The sequence below is a fragment of the Spermophilus citellus genome, assembly GCF_964194105.1.
Source record: "Spermophilus citellus genome assembly, chromosome: 8".
NCBI lineage: Eukaryota > Metazoa > Chordata > Mammalia > Rodentia > Sciuridae > Spermophilus > Spermophilus citellus.
Window position 1 is genome coordinate 14,973,838 of NC_138189.1, and position 21,978 is coordinate 14,995,815.

General features: G+C 34.8%; 1 protein-coding gene across 2 annotated transcripts in view; it reads left to right on the forward strand.

The window, feature by feature from the left end:
• Positions 1 to 21,978, forward strand: part of SLIT2 (slit guidance ligand 2) — a 329,247-nt gene that overhangs the window by 11,524 nt on the left and 295,745 nt on the right. For both annotated transcript variants that reach the window (XM_081304246.1, XM_081304247.1), the window contains exon 4: positions 3,916 to 3,987. In XM_081304246.1, coding sequence (XP_081160372.1) covers positions 3,916 to 3,987 — 72 coding nt within the window. The remainder of the gene's footprint in view (positions 1 to 3,915; positions 3,988 to 21,978) is intronic.

The window sequence follows — 21,978 nt, forward strand, 5'->3', positions numbered from 1 at the left end:
GTCTGTACAATGAGCAAGTTTATGTGGGCCCCATAAACAGTCCTGCTCAGTATCATCTGTTCATTATATCTGTTTTCCTGTCCGCAACTATCACATTTTAATATCAGCAGCTCACTTTTGTTATAGTTCTTATTATAACACTGCTCTTTAAGCCACTAACAATTGTTTTGTATGTGGAATTGGAAGGAAGATAACTTTTTCTTCAGCTCTTTTTAAGGACTTGTTTTGCACCTTAAGAGTCTTTATTGTAATTCTAGATTTAAAAAACTGCTCTTTAGATTAAGGATTTAATTTATGGTCTTTGTACAATAATCTCTCCTTTCAAATATTTGCTTTATTGAATATTTTTTGGAAGAGCTTCTTTCTTTTTTACTGTTTTTTGTGTCCAATTAACCTTAGTACTGATGGAAGAGAGAATATAACAGGAGTCCAGGAACCCAAAGTGAACATACTCTTTTTAAGAAAAAAACAAAAACCAAAAAACAAAAATTTTAAAAACCAGCAAACATGTCCTGTTTTCTATTTGCTTATTACACATCACTTACTGATACCGGCGGCCCTTTTTGTCTAATACTATCTTGTCTGATGCTTAAAATGGAAATGTTTCATAGTTGGTTTAAACATATTTAAAGGTCATTCATAATTGCTTTCCTGAAAGAGTGAAAAAATACTTGAATTCAGAGAAAAAAAAATTTCACCTGTATTTTTTTTCTTTTTCTCTCAACCATAGGTATTTAAAACAGACATTTAAAAGGTGAATATAGAGTCATTTTTTAAAAAAAGAAAACATGGGGTTTTATTTTCAGGTGATTAGTTTGTAGATATTTAAGAGACTGGTTATACAAAACTATGTTTTTCTGAAGGAAAAATTGGTGAAAAGTAAAGTTTCAGCAATACATTATTTTGAATTATTGTTTAGGAATGTTAGTCTGTGTTCTTCTGTATCTCAGAAAGTATGTTCTGGAGTCATGCCACTTAAATTCAAATTCTAGCAGTCTTTGAGCTCCATGTCTCCCTCCAAAACAGCAGTTAAAAGTTGTACCTACACGGGGGATATTGTGAAGAGTGAATGAGATAGTTCATGTAAACCTGGCAGAACAGGGAGTATCACATAGTAAGCTTAATGCACTTACCTACTACTCATGGAGCAAATTAAGAAACACTGGGAATATGAAGTTGATAATTAAGAGCAGGTCCTACTCTGAAATATCTACTTTTTCACAACACATGAAGTTGTATTGATGCAGACCCCTAACAAGAAAGCTACGGACAGCTGTCATTCACTTGCATTTCTGGATTTGTTTAAACTCATTAAATTTCTTTCAACTCTAAGTGATGCTGAGAATGTTTCAGGTGGGGGCAAGAGAGTGGGCAAAGAGGTTGATGGAAAAGGAAGAAGATTAGTGTTGCCTGGGACATGTGGAAGCTGGTAGGATGGTGGGGCTTTCCTTAGCCAGAGTGTAGCATCAAACCTGAAGAGGCATCACTAGAAGTATGCCAGAGGAAAGCTCTCTGGGTATAAAATTATGTCAAGCTCTTGCTGAACAATATCAAAAGAGGAGGACAGTCTGTTGTCAATCAACATATCTAAGACCCTACTAAGTGCCAGGGAAGGGCATGTTAAATGAGAACAGACTTCTCTCTTTGCCTTCTGTTTTGCTTTAAAACCCAGTTAAGTACCAGAAAAGGCGGGAGGAAATACAAAGACAAGGTCTTTACCCTTGAAGAGTTCACAGGCTGGTGGGAAGAGACCACACTTGAATAAATATCATATAGTGGAGGGACTTTTACTTATCAAGTATTTTGGGGACATAACCAAGGGAGGTGTTGAATCTATGTAGAATTGGAAAGTTGCACAGAGGATGTAAGTAAAGCAACTTTTGATGAAAAGGGAAGCCCCCTACACAGAGAGCTGCCTCTGCAGGAACTCAGGTTTGAAGGAGCATGGCTGCTATGGCTAAAGAATTGGATGACAGTTGTTAATTACATGGTTTGGATATGATTAAGAAATCTCATCTCTGCTGTTTTAGGAATCAGAAATGGCTCTTTGGACAATATACCTCCTTCCACGAATGACTGCTTTTCTAGAAAAATTTTCATTACCACTGTTGTGAATATTTGTAATTTACTTTCTTTGGAGGTGAATTTAGCAAATCAAAATCAGGCTTTATTTTATCAAAAATGGATAATGGTGGGATTGGGAAGTACTTCTTTCTCAGAATCATGCCCAATAGAGAATAGAAACTTTTGGGTTCCATTTTACCTTGTTATGTACTTTATTCCTAAAATCTAGTGTAAGTGCGAAGTAAGCCCATCCTTTCATCTGTGCTTTTACTCTTTTCCCTTTATTTGTCTTGGCATCCTTTTTTAAAATTAGTGTACATTTTATTAAATGCTGAGAATGTTTCTGTCAATGAACAACTTCTTAGTGATATGAGTTATGTAACCAAAGCTGTGTTCACATTCATCGCCTTGTGACATCTTAGAATTAGGAATTCTGAAGTCCACTTGGTCCAGCTTCTCACTTAATATAGGATTGCCCTTTATCATGTTCTCAACAGAAAAAAAAAAAACATACACTCCTTGAGTATATCTAGGATAAGTAGTGGACAGTTTCTCAAGGTTGATCTCAGGGTAGATATTTCCATTTCTTAATATCCCTAATTCTTAGAAAGAACTCCTTACTATCTTTCTTAGGAATCACAATTACTGGTCTCATTTCTGCCCTCTAGAGACTAAATGTAATTCTGCTTCTACCTGAGAATCCTTTAACTACATCAAGAATGATATGCTTTTTCTGTCCCCATATGTATTTTGAAGACTTAAGAAATACCTCTGGTTTCTTCAGTGTGATGTTAGTTTCTGCACCTACTTATACTCTTGTAAATTAAGCAGATTGTGTGTATTTTATGTTAGATTTATATTTTTTAAATTTAGATCTAGAAAAAGAAATAGGCTATTATTTTGAATTTAATGTTAAAACCAACTCTTAAAGAATTGGGTATGTGGGTAGAATTCACCTACGCTGTTCATAGATGTGTGTAGTCCAAAAGAATTGTCATATTACATCAGGATTTAAATTGAGTTAGAGTTGGAATCAAATTCTTTCTAAAACATCTAAAACACTCCAACATCAGTTAAACATTTAAAAGATATTTAAGCAATTTATGACATCACCATTCACTATAACTCTGAGCATTAAATTCAATGAAGGGTTGAGAGGCTTTGGGCTGAGGTGTGAACTTTGTTGGCTTTCTTCTGATTTTTCCTATAAGGACAAACCATACTTAACATTGTGTCACACTTTTATTTTATTTATATATTTTTAATATTCTTTTTAGTTGTCGATGGACCTTTATTTTATTCATTTATATGCCATGCTGAGAATCAAACCCAGTGCTTCACATATGCTAGGCAAGCACTCTACCACTGAGCCACAATCCCAGCCCATCACACTTTTATTTTTACTTTTTAGCTAAATAGAGGTAACAAAATTGAAATCTCCATCTCCCCACAATGACTGAAAACTTAGGTCATTCAGGACAGAGTGCGAATTATTTTAAGACAACCATTTCCTGTACAATTTCTGTTGTATATGGAAGTTGCTTCACAGACTTGAGCCTGAGTCATGAAATCTTTCACCATTGTGTATATTCTGGTTGACTGATGTTGCAGGAGATTTGAGTTTAGAGTTAAGGCTCAGCAGTCATCATCTGAGTGAGCATAATGGAAAATTGCTTTAAAGAGTCATGTAACCAAAGGTGTAACCAACTTTTGATTTGCAATGCTTGAATTCTCTTGAATGTCACTCCATTCTTACTTGAAATTCAGGATGAGGCATGACACTACCAAATCGCAGTCTCATTGTTGGGTATTCTGTATGTAACATAAGCTTTGTTTTTGTTTTCTCAAAAGGCGTTTAAACAGAAATCACCTTCAGCTGTTTCCTGAGTTGCTGTTTCTTGGGACCTCGAAGCTATACAGACTGTAAGTAGATGCACACTGTTAGTGTTGCTTTGGGTAGTACCTTGTGTTTTATTAGATGTGCTTTGGATCTGTTTCCTTGTGCTTTCCTGGAATCTGTGTTTAAATATATTGATGAATTGAAAGTTTGCCCTTTTTATGCTTTTTTTTTCTTTTTTGTGGTGCTGGGGTTTGAACCCAGGACCCTGTGCATGCAAGACAAACACTCTACCAACTGAGCTATATTCCCAGCTCTGCCTTTATTATGTTTTGAAGGAAATATATGTTTAGTTTTCCAGTGGTTCCAGTGGCTTGTTTGGTTAGCATTCAGTGGTTTATTTATGTGTGGTTGTAATAGTGGTATTCTTTTTTTTGATTATTTTATGATGGTGAGATTTACCTATTTTTAATGGAAAAGTCTGAATTAATTCTGAAGGGGAAATTACTATGTTTCCTCTTAAAAGGAAGTTGACAGTGTTTTCTTGTAAAGTTGATCTCAGTTTTTTTTTTTTTTGGTATTATTTCTGTAACCAAGGAGTAGTGTTTATTAGTCTGAAAATTTTATTATCAGCTATTGAAAGAAAATTGTAAATTCACTTTTAAATGTTCCCTTTTAAAACCAAGTTCCAAACTCTGCAGAATCAATGACTGGAAAGTAAGGTATTTATGTCAAATGCATCATAGGTTGTTAAAGGGAAGTAGTTCTTTAAAATATCATAATGTGAGTATTAGGTAGAATCAGTTTTTCATCCCTGGAATGCTTGCTCACTGACCTAATAATGTATAATAGTGAAAACACATTTTTGAAGGCTTTTAAAATTAGATTTTCAGCCATATGAATGATGTTATACAGATGGTGGATAAGCTACAAAGTGTTGGAAAAATAAATAGCAGTGATTACTGATGCTCATATATGTTGTGAAAAAAAAAAACTGCTGGGATCTATGGAGTAAATTGTTCAGAGTGGCCCCACCTGGATGGTGGGGAGTCCCATATGGTAGTGTTTGTACAGAAAATAAACATGTTGCTTTGTTGTGACTTTTGTAGTCAAGGCTTTGTAACCTGTAAGTTCAATGTTGTTACTGATTTCAAAAATAGGAAGACAGCCTTCCCACACACACCCCCATTGAAGCCAGAATCTCAGCTTGGTCCCTGAATACCTTATTTCACTCTAGGCAAAACTTTCCCACAGACACATCACATCTTCTCTCTAGTGTGACTTTCTTGACATTGTTTCTCCAAGGGTAGCCAAATTCACTGGCAGTATTTCTCTTCTTCTTTTTGTGTTCTCTGTTGCTTAATTGGTCCAATTTAAGTCTACGTTAAGCAATCAAATGAAGAATCCTCTTTTTTTTTTTTAAAGATAGAGTGAGAGGTGAGAGAGAGAGAGAGAGAGAGAGAGAGAGAGAGAGAGAGAGAGAGAGAGAGAGAGAGAGAGAATTTTTAATATTTATTTTTTAGTTCTCGGTGGACACAACATCTTTGTTGGTATGTGGTGCTGAGGATCGAACTCGGGCCGCACGCATGCCAGGCGAGCGCGCTACCACTTGAGCCACATCCCCAGCCCAAGAATCCTCTTTTTAACAAATGTTCTCCAGGGGCCATCTTCCCAAGGAAATAGGATGTAGCGCTGCTATAAAAATTATATGTATATATGTGAGTTGAAACTTATATTTAAATATTTGTGTTTGGTTTTTCTCACAATGGCCAGAGTTGGTTTTCTTAGTGTTTCTCTTTCTGCATTAGGTAGTCTTGATGGACTTCAAAGCTAGCATACAAAGAGCACTGTTAAGCAATTCCTCTGGTAATAGAGTACCTTGAAAACCAAAACTCAGTAGTTTACAAAGTTGTTTTCCATGTACTGTACAAATGACTTTAAATGGAACAACTGTAATGTAAAATTAAAAGTATTAAGTTGAAAAGAGGAGAGTAGAGGAAGTACTCTCAGCCCAATCTCTGAGAAACAAGAGGGTTTGATGTTTATTCTAGAAGTAATTCTTGTGTTAATTTCCCTTTGAGTTTTCAGGTAGCACAATCTGCTGTAGAATTTCCCATCAGCAGACAATATTCTGTCTGACTTTCTGCCCTCTTTGACAATGTCACATAGTAGACCAGGAGATTTTTCTCTTATGTTTGGTTTTGTTTTTATAACTTTCCAAAGCTTCTATATGAAAAAAAATGTTTTGGAATATTTGAGAAGTGAATTAAAAAACCAGAACGCTTAAAAAGATGACAGAGTTTCCTAATTCATTAAAGGCACATTAAAATCTGAGAAAATGGAGAGCTGGGAAATACATTCAGAAATTTTCATGGGCTTGTTTGGCACAAAGAATGTTCCCTGGGGAGTAATGGAATCCAAGTTGTGTTTGTTAGGTGAGAGTAGCTACAGTAGGGACATGGATACGTTAATATCCCTGAAGTTATACCTTGATGTCTTAATGTTTAATATTAAACTTTAAGATAAAGTGGCCCTCTTTATCTGGTATTTGACAGCTGACATGGACACTGGCTGCATATAGAAATATAGAGGCTTAGTTTTTATCTGCATTCTCTAGCAAGGAATTTTCTTTTAGAATTGAGGAATGGTCACCTCACCTGAATTAGACTTAGATAAATTGATAACAATTGTATTTTTCTCTTGAGAGGCAAACTGATCAGCTACATGTGACCACTTTTTAAAAATGACTGTGATTGCTCATTTAGGAGCCTTTAATAAACAAACAAAAAGTTTTGAAATAAACGACAAAAAGTTTGCAAAGCTGACTATACTACAAAGAGCAGGGATGCAGGTTCAAATTTTCTTCCTCTGATACATGTGCCTAATAGCTCACCTGAAACAAGTGTTCTGGTAGGTGGCAAAATGTGCTCAAAACTACTTGTGAAAGTATCCTTTAAAATGTTAACTTAAAAAGTAATATTTCTTGCACAAGAAAGATAAGTGATAGAAGAAAGTATCTAGGATTTTTAAAAAATAACATGGGTATTAGGACAAAGAAAGCTCTTGATTGGTTGTTGCATATATATATATATATATATATATATATATATATATATATATATGAGATCCATAGGTTCCTGACTGTATAATGTGGTAAAGACATGCACATCCAGAACTTAGAAAAGAAATAAATTTATAATGTGTTTTCTCTTTATAAATTAATATAGATGCTATATACTATCTCAATTTACTTATTTTCTTACTTATTTGTACCTTTTATCTTAATGCATTTTTCCTAATCTATTACCAACAAAAAAGATTACCAATCTACTGTATAGTTAATTTTGAATATGTAATTTTAAATATATGTAGTTAAAATTTTAGCATTGCTTATGTGAAAGCTATCCTGATATATGGAACAATACATAGATTTTCTTTGTGCTCTTGTAATGAATAATCACCATTTTACTCTTGGCTGAAAATGAGATGCCAGGAGAAGAAGCACACATGTTTTTTTTGCAGCCTCTGAATGCAGTATAAAAGAAAAAGAGGGTACACTGTATATGAATTATGATTCGACATGGTTGATTGCTGCTAGCGGCCAAATATGCTTTCCCTTTGCTGTCTGCTCCAATTTCTCTTTGGACGGGTTGAGAGAGCACTACATGTTCAGGTCAAGATGTTTGCTCAGAAATAGTAGTACAGTTGCAGCTGTGTTTGTTGGAGCTGGAGACTAGTTTAAATAGCATTACCATTTATCCAGTCCATTAACAGAACTCTGTAAAATAATACCAACTCTGCATAAACTACAGGACAGTGCAATAAAATTACAAGCACTTGTTGACAGATGGAAAGTGTAAGTACAGGGAAAGTAAAGGGTGATAGGTTGAAGGTTAAAAGAGTGAATGCATAGTCCTACTCTTTGCTCTTCCTCTGAAGCTGCCATTGCATTTTTATGATCAGCCAAAGCGTGGAGAAAATTATTTTCAGAACAATCTGGAGCTAGTTAACTAAAAAAGAGATTGCAGTGATTTTTTAAATGGTTGCCTATGATTGGTTGAAATCTATGGGTAATATATACAAATCTTCCAGATATGTATAACCTGAAAGATGGCTTTATGAGGGAGGATTCACAATTTCTGATATGAGTTTGCAGCTACTAATTCAGACTTTATTTCACTGATAAATACTTTGGTAGGTATTTGGTTATAAATATTTGTTTTGTGGTTTTCTGTTTATTTCTTTGAGTATTATTATATTGCCCAGATTTCCAATGTAAGCCTGACAATTTCAAGAACTTTGCCAAAACTCATTTTTTCCACTTGCATTTACCAAACTAAAACAAACAAAAACAACAACCTGTGTCCCAATGGCATACTTTATTTACTTCTTTGAATAAAATTTCTTGTTTCTTCTTCAGAAGTGTCATTTATTATTCCCCAGTAAGCTTCAGAAACAGTAAATTATCTACATTATAAATAGTAAAAAATATAAACCAAAGAGACTCTTATGGTCTAGTGAATACTTACCTTAGAAGGGATTTCAAACACTTAAACTGATGGGTCATGTCACAATGCCTTTGCTCATTTGCTGTCATACAGGATCTCAGAGTGTCAAATTGTTTCTAATAACAGTAGTGATTGGGACTTTTTGAAGAGAAAAGTTTATTTTTCTTGTTTTATTAAGGTAAATTTGCTCCACATTAAAATACACAATCTGTATTCACTCTTCATTTTCCTTTTTTCTACTTCCATAAAAGAAGGTTTAGTGTTTTTGTTTTGTTTTGTTTTTTGTTTTCCCATATAGTGTTAAGAGTAACACATGGTCATTGTAAAAAAGATTCAGGTTTAGGTTTAGTTCAGAAAAATAGAAAAGAAGAGGTTAGTAGCCATTCATTATCTCACCACCCAGATGAAACCACCATTATACTTGTTAATTATGGCTACCTTAATTTTATTTTGATGATTATGCATATAAATTCTGGTTATACATGAAGGATGAAAACATTGTTTTTTGTATCCCCAGGGTCTAGTATAAGACTTGACCTTTAGAAACTCTGAGTAAGTTTTTGATGTATTGAATTAAATTTCCATTGGACTCAGGGTTTTCAACTTGAATGAGCAAATAGTAACTCTGGGAAGGCACTATGAATAATGGAAGGCCAAATTAAATTTAAAGGATAAGTTGGCTAATTAAATGTTTAGTTCCCTTAGGTTTTCTAAACATTGGAGGATTTCCATAGACACAGCATAATCAAGATGATCCATTTTTCACCTAAGCAAAATATACCTTAATCTAATATAGTGCTATACTTTTATACTACTGAACCCTCAGCTTTTGGATGTTAAGTTAACCTCATAGGATTCTTGTAGTCAAGTATAAAAGCAGAATACGATGGTGGAGCCTGTGTAAAAATTCTCTTGAATCAATTTCTGCCAGCTTGGATTAAAGTGTGAGCTACTAGAGGTGTCAAGTGCCATAGTTTCCTACCTCATTTTACTCTTGGCCTGTGTGGCTCCTGCCACAATAAATCTGACGGTGGTTGTGCAGGAATTGCAGGTTACAGTTGCTACAGTTACCATTGTGCAGCCAGATCTGCACCATTACTCATCTAGTGAGCTGCCATCGTAGCTACCACTGGTTTGTGTTGCTGGGGCTGCCCAAGAGCCTAATGTGCTGTGGATGAAAGTTCTTCACAGGAAAGGGGGGCATGTCTGTGTTACGATTTAGTGTAAGGAAACACTGTGTGCATTGTACTGATACTTCTATAAAGGGAAGAGATTGACTCCTTATCTTTGAAACCCAAGAACCCATAATCTCTTAAACTTGCAGTGTTAACTTTCAGTGTTAAAATACCAAGTCTTTATTACTTTTTAGGTAACTTATTATATATTGGGCACAAGAGTATCTGTTTTTGCCATATATGGTAAAATAGAGAATAAAATCTTAATTCAAGATTTCCTTTACATAATCCTAAATTTGAATTTATGTAGCTAGACAAAATACTCTATATTAAGATAAATGAATACACTTCAGAGTAGCTTGTTATGGGAAACAGTTTGTGAACCATTCAACAGGACCCACTTTTGACTTTATTTATGTATTTTTAAATCAACATGTAATTCAATGATGGAGAGGTTACAAATCCAAAAAGGATTAAGATTATATTTGAGATTTGGTGGGCCTGGTATTGATAGTTTTTACTTCAAAGAGATTACTAGTGGAAAGCTCCATTACTGTAAAAAGCCTCAAATTAGCAGGTTTCTGCTGTTACCAACCCTCAAAGTGGATTCTCTTGGAGTGTGAAATCTACAGCAAAGTTCATAGCAGGAAAATCACATGCGGGAAGGTCTTTCCCTCTCAATGATGCTTATTCAAATGGTTGCTTTCCCAAATGTAAATGTTGTATCCCCACCAACAAATACTTGGGGTATGCAACTGTGATAGAGGCTGGGAAGAGAACCTGGCAGAGTGTACAGCCCCACGTGGTATGTGGGATTTGTGGTCCTGGGCTTGTGCTAACGTCTGACTTGTAATATGGAAATTAAAGCCTAGAGAGTTCATAGAGTGTGATGGTGTTTTCTGAAATACAAATTTAAATATGTGGATTTCACATCTAAAACAAATCATATATAATACCTCTTCAGATAATATTTCAAAATCTGACTGTAAATCACAAAATTGCTGTGATGATCCCAGGGCTATAATTTAGGGACTGAAGTTTACAATAAATGTTATTTTTTGTCTAAGTGTTGATAAAGTCTTATGTAAGTGATATTAACATATGTACATGTTTACATTGTGTTTTAAAACTTGAAATCAGTAAGGGAGGTTGTGCAAAATAGTGTTTAAATGGATATTTATGTTTAAATGGATATTTATGTTTCTTTGGAAGTCACTTTAGCATCCCTAGAGTACAGCTCTGTAAAATGGGAATTGATCATACTATTTACTATGGGGAGAAAATCAAAATCGTAATTTAGATTCTGTAATCAAAAGAACACCATCAGCCTTCAAATATGATAGAAATTATACTTGTATTACTATCATCCTCCAATTGCAAATAAGATGGAAATAAGAGTCACTTAGATGTCCTTGTGATTTGCCCTGTCAACACATTTCCTGATTCTACTGGATCAACCTCTCACATTTATCCTCAGTGTAATAACACATAAATATGCATAACTACATAAATTTTTCTACCACTACAAATCGACATAAAATGTGCACTTGTACCATTTTACCCTTCTTTGCTTGACCATAGAAGGTAAATTATAGCCAGGATATTTTTAATGGGATCCTTTCACTCTCTCCCATTTGATGACTAATGTAGTTTTAAAATTCATATATAAAATGAATTAGGGATAGAAACAAATTAACTGTGACTGAGGAACTATTTGTTAATCCACCTATTTAAATTGCTGTTTTAATGATCTGTTTTCCCAAATGACAAAATGTAGAAAAAATATGAATTATAAAATGCTGAATAAACTCTTTCAACTCTACCAGCAAACTAGTCTCAGAGTTGTTCAGAAGATTTACATAAGTTGCTTAAAGCTTCATTTTTTTAGCAGTGAAAATTTGTTTTTAAAAAACATAAGATCTTTAATCCACTTTTTTTTCTTGTAGCATATAAATATTATCTGAAGAGTGAAGCAGTTGGTCTTTATACAAACTGCATATGTGATTTTAAGTATGTTTTTACAGTAGCAAATATATCAAAATGTTGCAGTTGTTTTAGGACTTGGAATTTAAAAACTGTTTCATAGCAAAATGGGTTTCATCCAGAAGTTTGTTTTGTTTTGCCTTTGTCATAATTCCAGCACTTCTCATGAGAACGCACACGTTGCAGCTCCAAGAATGTGGTGTGTGTCCTTGTTACCTGTCACCCATAACCAAGTGAATTGCCATCACTGAATTCTTTATAGAGGGTTATCCTTAAAATATTTTGAAAAATATTGTGATGTAAGAAACCCTTGGACAGAAGTTAAAAAAAATAAAATGAATTCTAGAAAAGGAAGCTACAAAACATAAAAAAGACCTGTTTGTGACATCGCCCATGGTCTAGGGCACACACTGTAGTACGAAACATTATTAGGAGAACATCTGCGCCTCTTGAAATGACCCCAAATGAATGTTTGCTGCTGAGTATGGCAACTTGATTTAAGTGTTCAGGAAAAAAAAAATCTTAAAGGAGAAATAAATAAGCTTGGAAAGAGAATGGGAAAAGATAGCTCTGCCTCATCATGATAGGTTTCTTCTACCAGTGAAAGATTAAAGCTCAAAGTATGTGAATAGCTGAGAACAGCAAAGAGAAAGGTTGATTGCTTCCCCTCCAACAGTTCCAATTGATTGAAAAAAGCCTAATTTAAAGTTTTGTTTGTTCTATGTCTTAAACCATCAGAATTCTTCTTTAGGACGGGAGGAATGCTCTGGAGGAAAAAGAATCCAAGGATAAAAGTCATTGCAAGCCAACAATTGTTCCTAATCCTCACAAAATGCTGGAGAAATTAAATTTATTCTTTATTGCTCCAAGTGTTACCTAGGTCACTGGGCGATGGGAAAATTGGACTGGAAGTCGGGCAGGCGCAAGCTTTGTTCTGTGTCTAGATGGTTAACCTTAGACACCACTAGGCATCTTAGAGGGCGGTGGGAACTGGGTTCAGAGCATTAACACCAGGACTTTTATTACCCCGGATTTATAATGGGCTGTGCTGTCAGGAGATGAAAATGTTGTGTTTACATTTCAGTGTTAAATGATCATTTAATTAACACCTAAGGAAAAAAAAAACCTTGTGAAATTCTTAGCAGCTTTTATTGTTGGTTTCCTGGGAGGTTTTAATATCCAAGTTTCATTGAGAATTCTTTTTGTAAGTAGAGACACAAAAGGCATTATAAACTTTTTAAGGAAGACAAACAGTTTAACCTTGACCCGTTTTTCCCCTAAAATATTAATTTAAATTACATTTTAAATCTGGTATGCTTATTTAAAAGGTTTTTTAGACAAACATATTAAAAATACATCTTAATTGAACACTTTAAGTAAACACTTAATATATACATATTATTTTATTTATATTCTAAAGTGTTTACTGTAAAACATTTGCAATCACTAATTAGTTTTTCTTAAGGAGTTTAATATACTTAGAATATAAACATTTTATAGCTTTTAAACCAACACTGTGCTTACATTGTTTTAAGAATCTGATTAAAAATAGATATTCAATGTCCAGAAAAGTCTTTGGGAAAAATATACATTATTATTATGTTATTGTTATAATTAATTTGCAGATAACTACTCATTATGAATTCATATAGAGATAATAGGGGTGAATATTGTCATTAATTTGAAAATTCAAATTATCTTCATTCATTTCCTAAAGACTACATGTTATCAGTATCTTAATTTACTCTTGATCTTTTATGAGACAGATAACCAAAAAGGAATGGTCATGAAGCAATGAGGTAGCATTTGGAAAACATAAAATGTACCATCAGGAGCAGCTGCATACTTAGTAGCATTTTTTTTAAAATAGGTATTTTAAAAGCTGTTACAATTTATGTTTTTCCTCTCATTTGATCTAGATATGAGACTTCATTTTCAACATGAAACTTTAAAAAATAATTATCAAGTTACTGATTGCTAAGATAAAGTATCTCTTCATTTTCCCAGAAATAAACATGCTGCTATAATGTTTTTTTAAGTACACTGTTTTGATTCTTATCAAAACAACAAAATTTACCCTTTTTTCAAAAGTTGAAATTTAAATGCCTCAGGATAAAAACCACTTTCTGTACTATTCATGGTAAGAGTGCAAGGAGGATTGTGTGTTATTAAAATCTCTTAATAGAAAGCCTTGCTTTGAACTGAGAATTATATTCTCATTTGTGAACACTGCTGGGTGGTAGGTATGCATTTTGTATGATGTTGTACGCTCTCCTTATTTCTATCAGGTTTCAGCTTTTTTTGGAAAGCTCTCCTCATATTCTTAACCTACATTGATCTTTTGATTTTTTCTTTACCCCAGTGTTACTTCTCTGTTCGGCCTTAGAGAAAAAGCTCACAAGCAGGAGTATTGCTTTACATTTTATCTTCTTTACATAGTGGTCCATCTTTTGGCTGAAAAGTCATAAGACATTAAGTGTCCAGAAGCCTTAAAGTAGAAGACTAACAAAACCTGAGTATTTAAATGTACTGAATAGCCAATAACAAAAAGTTTATTATACCACCTGTTATTCCAGGCCAACCAGGTGGGGGTGTGTATTTGGATGTGTGTGTGTGTGTGTGTGTGTGTGTGTGTGTGTGTGTATGTGTGTGTGTGTGTGTGAGAGAGAGAGAGAGAGAGAGAGAGAGAGAACATGCACGTGTGTGTGTGTGTGTGTGTGTAGTGGCTTGGGGGAAATTGGAAGGGTAGCATACTGAGAGCTTAAAGAATAAGTATTTAGGGAAGTTATAAGAACTTTATAAGAATTTTCATTTAACACAGATGTTAAATGAAATGTTGCTTTTAATTAAGAAGGTCAGTGCTAGGCATTTATACAGAAAAACCAAGGTTAAAATTTCATCAGTTAGTTACTGTGAACTTCTATTTAGAAACTATAAAGATTCTAGTTTGCATTTTAGATGAAATCTTTAGTTAGATGAAATCTTTAGTTTGCCTCTTAAAAATAGGAGTAGATGTTCTGAATACTATTATGCTGTAACAAATAGATTTGAAAGTTATTGCATTAGAATAATGCATTTTAGATGTTCAGAGTTTGGGCAAAAAGATATTTATAAATACTCTATGTTTTACCCAGCAATGGTTATCTAAAATTAACTTCCCTTTTGTATTGATTCTACAGCCAGGTTTTGAAGACCTACCATAATCTAGTCCTATGTCTCTTCTTCAAATTTGTCATTGCTGTCAGAGCATACAAGCTATGTCTTAGGCAAACATATTTTCTTTTTGCTGCACATTTCTGGATTCTTTCCTTCCCTGCTGTTACAGAGGCACAGTTGACCTTCCTCATATAATTCCCACCTCTATTAAAGCCTCCTCACCTACTTCAATCACTCCACATGGTCATTCATTAGATTGTACTGGTTATGAGTACAGACCATTGGCTTACACCTTCTAGTTGAAGTCACTAAAGGTGCAACCTGGGGAATGTCACTCAGTTACCTGACCCATGTCTCACTTATGCCTTGTGTAAAACAAGGCACGAATGGAATGTAACTTATGGAAGTGATGTGTGGAGTAAATTGTTTACTGAAAGGGTGTGGTGTATATATGTATGGTGCTCAGCTACGGTAAGTGCCATGTGCTTTAATTTTTGCATCATTAAATCTATTATTATGGTTTTCTGTCTCCTTAGTACATGCTGTCACATGTTATTATCTAATCATACCACGTGTGTTAACTTTGCAAAGAATCTTGTCTAACATTTCTCTATTTCACATACAGCATCAAACCTGGTGCAGATTGATTAATAAACACTTTTCAAATGAGATTGAATCGTTGACAGAAATTAAGCCTGAGAAGGAGTCTAATAATAGATTGAATTTGGAATGAAATAAGTTATGAAAAGAACACTGGATCCAAAGTCAAAAGACTCGTTTCTAGCTCTGTTGGTCACTAGATTTCAAAGTTATTTGAAAGCTTTCTGAGTGTATTAATTGGTCAGCTAGGAAAAGGACCATGTTCACATGTGATACTGTCATATTACCAGAATTTGATAGTAAGGCTTTCAAATATTTAGGAATATTCAAACTTGGAGAAGGGAGGAGATCAAAATATATCCAAGATTTGTTCTAGTTGTTTTTCAAAAATTTATGGGCAACTTTTCACAAGACTTGAAATAATTACAATAGTGGAATTATTCATAGTATTAAGCCAGGAATCAGATAGTTAGGTTTCGGATGAGTGATTTGGGGTTTTTCTCTCTCCTGTTAGCAATTAGAAAAAATAAAGGCAGATTCTTTGCTAATATGTGTAGCCTTCTTACATTTTGCATGACTTTGCTATTAAATGTGAATTTTTTGAAGTCTTTGGTTTAAAAAAGGAAAAATTAATTAAAGGAGATTTGATGGTTATGCATTAGTGAGTGCTTATCTTGCTACTTGACAGTCCTTCAATATGAGGTAAATGGTGTACCACTGAAGCAGTTTCAACAATCACTCCCTACTCAAACATCCCTAATGGTTGCGCGAAGAAATGAGTTAAAAATCAAACAAGGCAAATGGAGAGAATGATGGAGGTGGATGATGAAGATTTATATATTCCTGTTTGTGTTGTCATCTTTTCAGCAACAGACTTGAAATCAGGGACCATCATTGTCTGTAATTATCCCTAAGAATGTATTGTGCACCCTGGACGATTAATTTTCCTGACCTTTTGAGGAGAACAGAATGTATGGAACCTGAATACCCCAAAGGCAAATGGAATCTGGAGTCGGTTTCTTAAGAGGAGCATGCACTCTGAGTTGGTGCAGTTTTCTTTTGCTTCCTTTAATGGGAACGAATTCCACACCTAATGAATAGTTTCTAGGAAAGTTGTTAATCAGGTGCTCCAAGTGACCACCTCAGATTCTTCTTTCACTACACAGCAACGTGAGAGAATGAGTAAAGGAACACAGTTACGTTTGATAAAAGGAAATACGTTTTTCCTTTTCCCACCCACCATGTAATCCCCTGGAATTTAGTTGACCCAGGAAATCACAGCAGCAAATAATGTGTTTGAAAAAGTAAAGTTGTATGCACAAGAATAACACTTGTAGCTATAATAATTAGGCTTAAAAGTCTCATAACTGTATATCAGTCATGATATTTTAGGATAATTTTTTACCTCAGGGTCTGGGAAGGAATTTTTCCTTAATTCTTACGAGTTTCTCAGTAAAGCATGACATAACAGGCTTTATTTATCATGATCATCAGCATTGCTTTCTTTTTTGGACTTCACAGATTTCATTCTGTTGCTCTAGTATAGGATACTAGCTCCAAATCAGATGAGGAATTTGAACTAAATATTGCGGAGGGACAAAAAGGTACTACACATAAAACTGGTTTTCATTCAAATGGACAAATCCTATTCTTTATCTCTTTCCCATTTAGAGGACAGACCCCAATTTTAAAAAATAAAACTAGCTTAAAACAAGTGTCCACTTATATGATTTTCTTTTCTAAATTAAGTTGTCTGAGTTGTAGAACACTGTTTTGAGATAGGTTTTTTTTTTTTTTCAATTAGATGTTATATTCAATAGTCATTATTGTACTAATCGGTGTAAGCTTATAAACTTTCATTTTTATAAGATTCATTTTCAAATTTTTAAAATGTAGCTCTTCTCAATTCTCAAGCATGTATTTTTATAATACTTTTTTTGCTATACTAATTTTATATTATATTTTATTTCAAAAAAGTGATTTCCAAAGTGTGCTCTTGGAAAATACAAAAGTATTTTTTTGTTAAGTGCATTGGGAAATAGTGAAAGTTGTATCCCCTATGGTGATTACAGTGTACATTAGTGTATTAATCTCTAAGGCATACTACAATAAAGAAGTCTTTTCACTTCAAAAAATTTTTTTTCAAACTTATTGGACTGTACAATACTCCTCTTTCTCCACTCCCCTGTTTATTCTAGTTAATTCAAATAGCAGAAGCAGCCTTTAACTGTAGGAAAGAGTAATTGCTTTCAGTTAAACTGATTTAGATATTTGTAAAGTAAAAACTATTTTGGACATAGGAGATTGAGGCATAATATTTTATTTCTTGTACTTATCTGGTCAGGTACATGATTTTGTATAGCTCATTGGCCTGATAGATTTGTTGGTCTCAACCCACTTTGAAGATTAACTTGACATTCTTTTGTTACCTGCAGCAACAGAGAAAGTTAAATTCTTTTGTAACAATTAAGGTAGCACCATTACAGCAGAACCTGTATTTGCTTTAGGTAATTGTGCGTCTGCATGCTCACACACACACAAAGCCCCTGCACTACCATTTTCACTCTTTCAGAGCTGAGATTCTCTTTCCTATCTCTGTCACAGCAAGTGTGGCTCTTTAGCAACAGAGACAATGTACATTCTCCACACTGGCTGTGTACTTGAAGTTGGAGCAGATAGTATTTTATGTACTATTTATTCATAGACAGCTGATGGTCTTTGAAATCACCACAAAGCTAATTTGTTCAGTATTTTTGCCCAAGATCCCTCTTTGCAGCATCTGCTGACACAATAATTTAGATATGAAAGATTAGATATTGAAATAAAATATATAGAAGAAATAATATTATACATCCCTAAAGATAACTTAAAATATGCTTGATTAATGCTTTTCTCCAGGACACTCATACTAAGCATTACTGAGTAACATGTCTCTTCTCTCAGTTCTCCCATAATGTTGCTTTGACTGCCAGTTTTTGTTTATATTAAACATTGGGGGAAAAGATCTGAAAGGAAATAGAAACAAAACACCAAATTACAGCTCAAACAAAACTATTTCTTAAATGGATTTCACAGAGATAATTCACTTCAAAATTCATTCATTATTTACAAACACATTTATTTTTTGGATTTTGTTAAATGCTAAAAATAATCCATCTTGTAACAGTTTGGGTTCCCTCTGCATAAGGAGGCAGAGTATCCCAGCCCTTTCTTACCTCTTCTGTCCACCACCCCCCTTAGGCTCCAACACCATTTGACATCTGATTAACTTACTTACTTATCTTCTTATCAGCCTCACCAAACTAAAATGGAAGAGTTGTGCAGGTAGAGCATAGCATATGTACAGAGACATTGGCTGAATGAGTAAATGTGAGTTTTCAATGAACTGCCTGGGATTCTCATTGTAGCTCCAACACACAGTAAGTCTGTGACCTGCAGCGTGCCATGTAACTCCCTGGGCTCAGTGTTGTGTCCTTTTCTCTAAGGTGGGGATGGTTAGAGGATCAATGTCACAGAGTCACTGGGAGGATTTAGTGGTTTGGTGCTTTTATCTTCTGCGGAGGTCAATTAATGTTAACAGTTATCCACAAATCAAATAACTCTTGGCTCAGAAAAAATAACTAAACACTTACTACCTTCTTAAAATCATTTGTTATGGTTTTCTGGGGCTGGGTACCCCTGCCACTCCTCACCCCTTTTCCTTTAAGCATCAGAATGAGAAGCATACAAATGGATGCTCCTTTTGCCTTCCTTCCTGCTATCATTTTTCTGGGATTCTCCATTTCCACAGAGTGCTCCATGTTTCCAGTCCTGTTCCTGGAATGTTGAAATCCCACCTAGCTTTGCCACTAACCAGGCACCGCTTCTCAGCCAGGACTGCTACCATTCAGAGGGTGCCACTGCCCTGCTTTGGGCCCCTTTCCTCGTGTTGCTATGCAATACAAACAATAGATATTACATGTTTTCACTTACTTTTTTAGCATGGTTAATCCACACGCATCTAGCCTAGGGAATTAAAATATGCTGCTTTGACTAAGTGTAGCATAGTAAAGGAATTGTTTAATCCTCATAGTATGATTATTAGTTAACTAGCAAAATGCTTTCCATGGCTCGTAAGTTCTTGAGGGCTTGGACATATTTGTCTCTGTTCACCATAGAGCTGCATTCACATTGAGTGGGCACTCAAGTATTCACAGGCTGGAGGAAAAGTGTAAGGAGCACAAAGGATCTATTGAATCACCCTTCGTTTCAAATGAGCTGCAGAAAGCATTTGAAGCTTTATTTTTAAAATATCTTTGCATTTGTTTTTCCTTTATAAAGTTTTAAGTTTCAAGAGAACAGCAACCGTAAATTCACTCATCTGTCGAAATGCTGGTACACAGGTGGCTTTTGTACCAATTTTTTCCCTGTAACATGGAACATCTATCTTATAAAAGCCTGAAGAGTATTCTTCTACACATTTTATATCATTTATCAATTATTTTCTGGTATTTTTATCATTTGTATGTGTATGAGTGTGTGATAGTTTTGTTTCATTTGCAAATAAAACCATGATGCTACAAAATTGAAACTACTGAAGCAGTAGGAAGTAACCGAGGCTGATGGTTTCATCTCTTCATTCTGTGTGCTCATGTGGGTACAGATGCACATCTTACATCATTCAGGATGCTTCTACAAGTCTTAGCCATTCCATAGCATGTTCTTCTGACATTTTTATTAGGTTTTTGTGTTTGGTCACTGTATTAAATCCAGCAATTTATTCCTTTCCACTTAAATTGTCTTCCCTGTACAAGGGGTGGAGAAGAATTCACAGTGCCTGCACATAAAAGGCCATTATCTTATCTTAGCAAATCCAGCCATACAGAGACAGTGAATCATGACAGCTCAGCTAGGGAACCCACAACTGTATCAGGAAGGGCAAGACAGTGGGAGTGAGGCAGTGGTGAGGCCCACGTCATGAGAAGGTGTGCCCCATTAAACTACGGCAAAGGTCAGCCCATCACAGAGACTTTATTGGGCAAACTGATGTTTGCATCCAGGGAGTCTGCTCTACAACTGATCTCAGGAAAGTTTATTATTTTTCTTACCTGAAATCAAAGGAGAGAGAGAGAGAGAGAGAGAGAGAGAGAGAGAGAGAGAGAGAGAGAGAGAGAGATCAGATCAGCACAGTACACACTGGTACTGTGTGTGTATTGCCTTATATCAAGACAGTGTTATACGATCAGTCCTATTTTATTGCTGTCATTATCACCTTAGATTGCAGCCTGTAGTTGGAACTTCTTCATTGACTAAATGATCTTATGACTGAACTTAACCAACTTAAATGCTGTCCTTCTTCTGTGAGGCTTATCTGGAAGGCCTCCTCTGAGCCTGCTTCCTTCCCAGACAGGCTTCAGAGCATTGTTCTGGTTCTGTTAGTTTTATGTAGCAGCCATCTTATGTCCCCATCTCTCTTCTTCCTGGAACACAAGATCCTGGTGGTAGGCTCTGCCTTTTATATTTTCATGCTTCTCTGAACACCTACCTAAGCACACAGGAAAGGTTACAGAAATGCTTGTTTGTTAAAATATATATTTTTCAAGTAGATTTAATATGGGCTTTTCTTCCTTTTTTACCTAAAATTTTTTTTAAAAAAATTTTTAATGTACCTATTTTATAAAGGCTTTTCACTGTTTTCTTCCATGTCAGATTTCTATCATTAAAACAGAAATTTGCTTTTGGAATAAAACAAAACCTTAGTAATGAATCTGAGTTTTAAACAGTTCATATTTGAAAATACCACAGCATATTTGTGTGTGTAAATTGATATTCCAACGTATTCCAATATTCCAATACTGATATCCAGGTAAACAGCCCTTATTGTTATTATAGTCCATCGTGTTTCTTATGGAAACATTTTATGATAATTTATTTTTAAAATATTTTTAGTTGTAGATGGACGCAATACTTTTTATTTATTTTTTATGTGGTGTGGAGGATCGAACCCATTGCCTATGTGTGCTAGGCAAGTATTCTGCCACTGAGCCACAACCCCAACCCCTGATAATTTATTTTTGAATTAAAAAATAAACTGATGTATGAGTTAGCATGTGATGGTAAAGAGAGCCAAGCTTTTTTGGGCAGATGGGATAAGGCACACATTCTGGTTTTAGCAGCATACTAGGGTGGAAACTCTAGGAGAGCATAGACTGACCTTGTGGGGTTGTTGTGAAGATTGAATGGCAATGCAGCATCAATAAAGTACTGACTGTTACTAAATATCCATAACTTTTCACTGTGATGTTGTTAAAATGCTGACAAATAATGGAGCCCATGTCCTCTATACACGTTCCCGAAAATGAGGGTGTTTCCTTTTAATTTCTGAAATGCCTAAGTTTTTAACTGGGGTGGGCCCTGCTGCTTACTTCCCATATCCATCAGCACCCACTCTCTTTCCCAGTAGAAAGAGAGTAAATATTTTTTTAAATTAAATTAATATATTCTAATTAGCTATACATGACATTGGAATGCATTTCGATTCATTGTTCACAAATGGGACATAATTTTTTACTTCTTTGGTTGCAAACAATGTAGAGTTGCACCATATGTGCAGTCATATGAGTCCCTAGGGTAATGATGTCCATCTCATTTCACCATGTTTCCTGCCCCTGTCCCC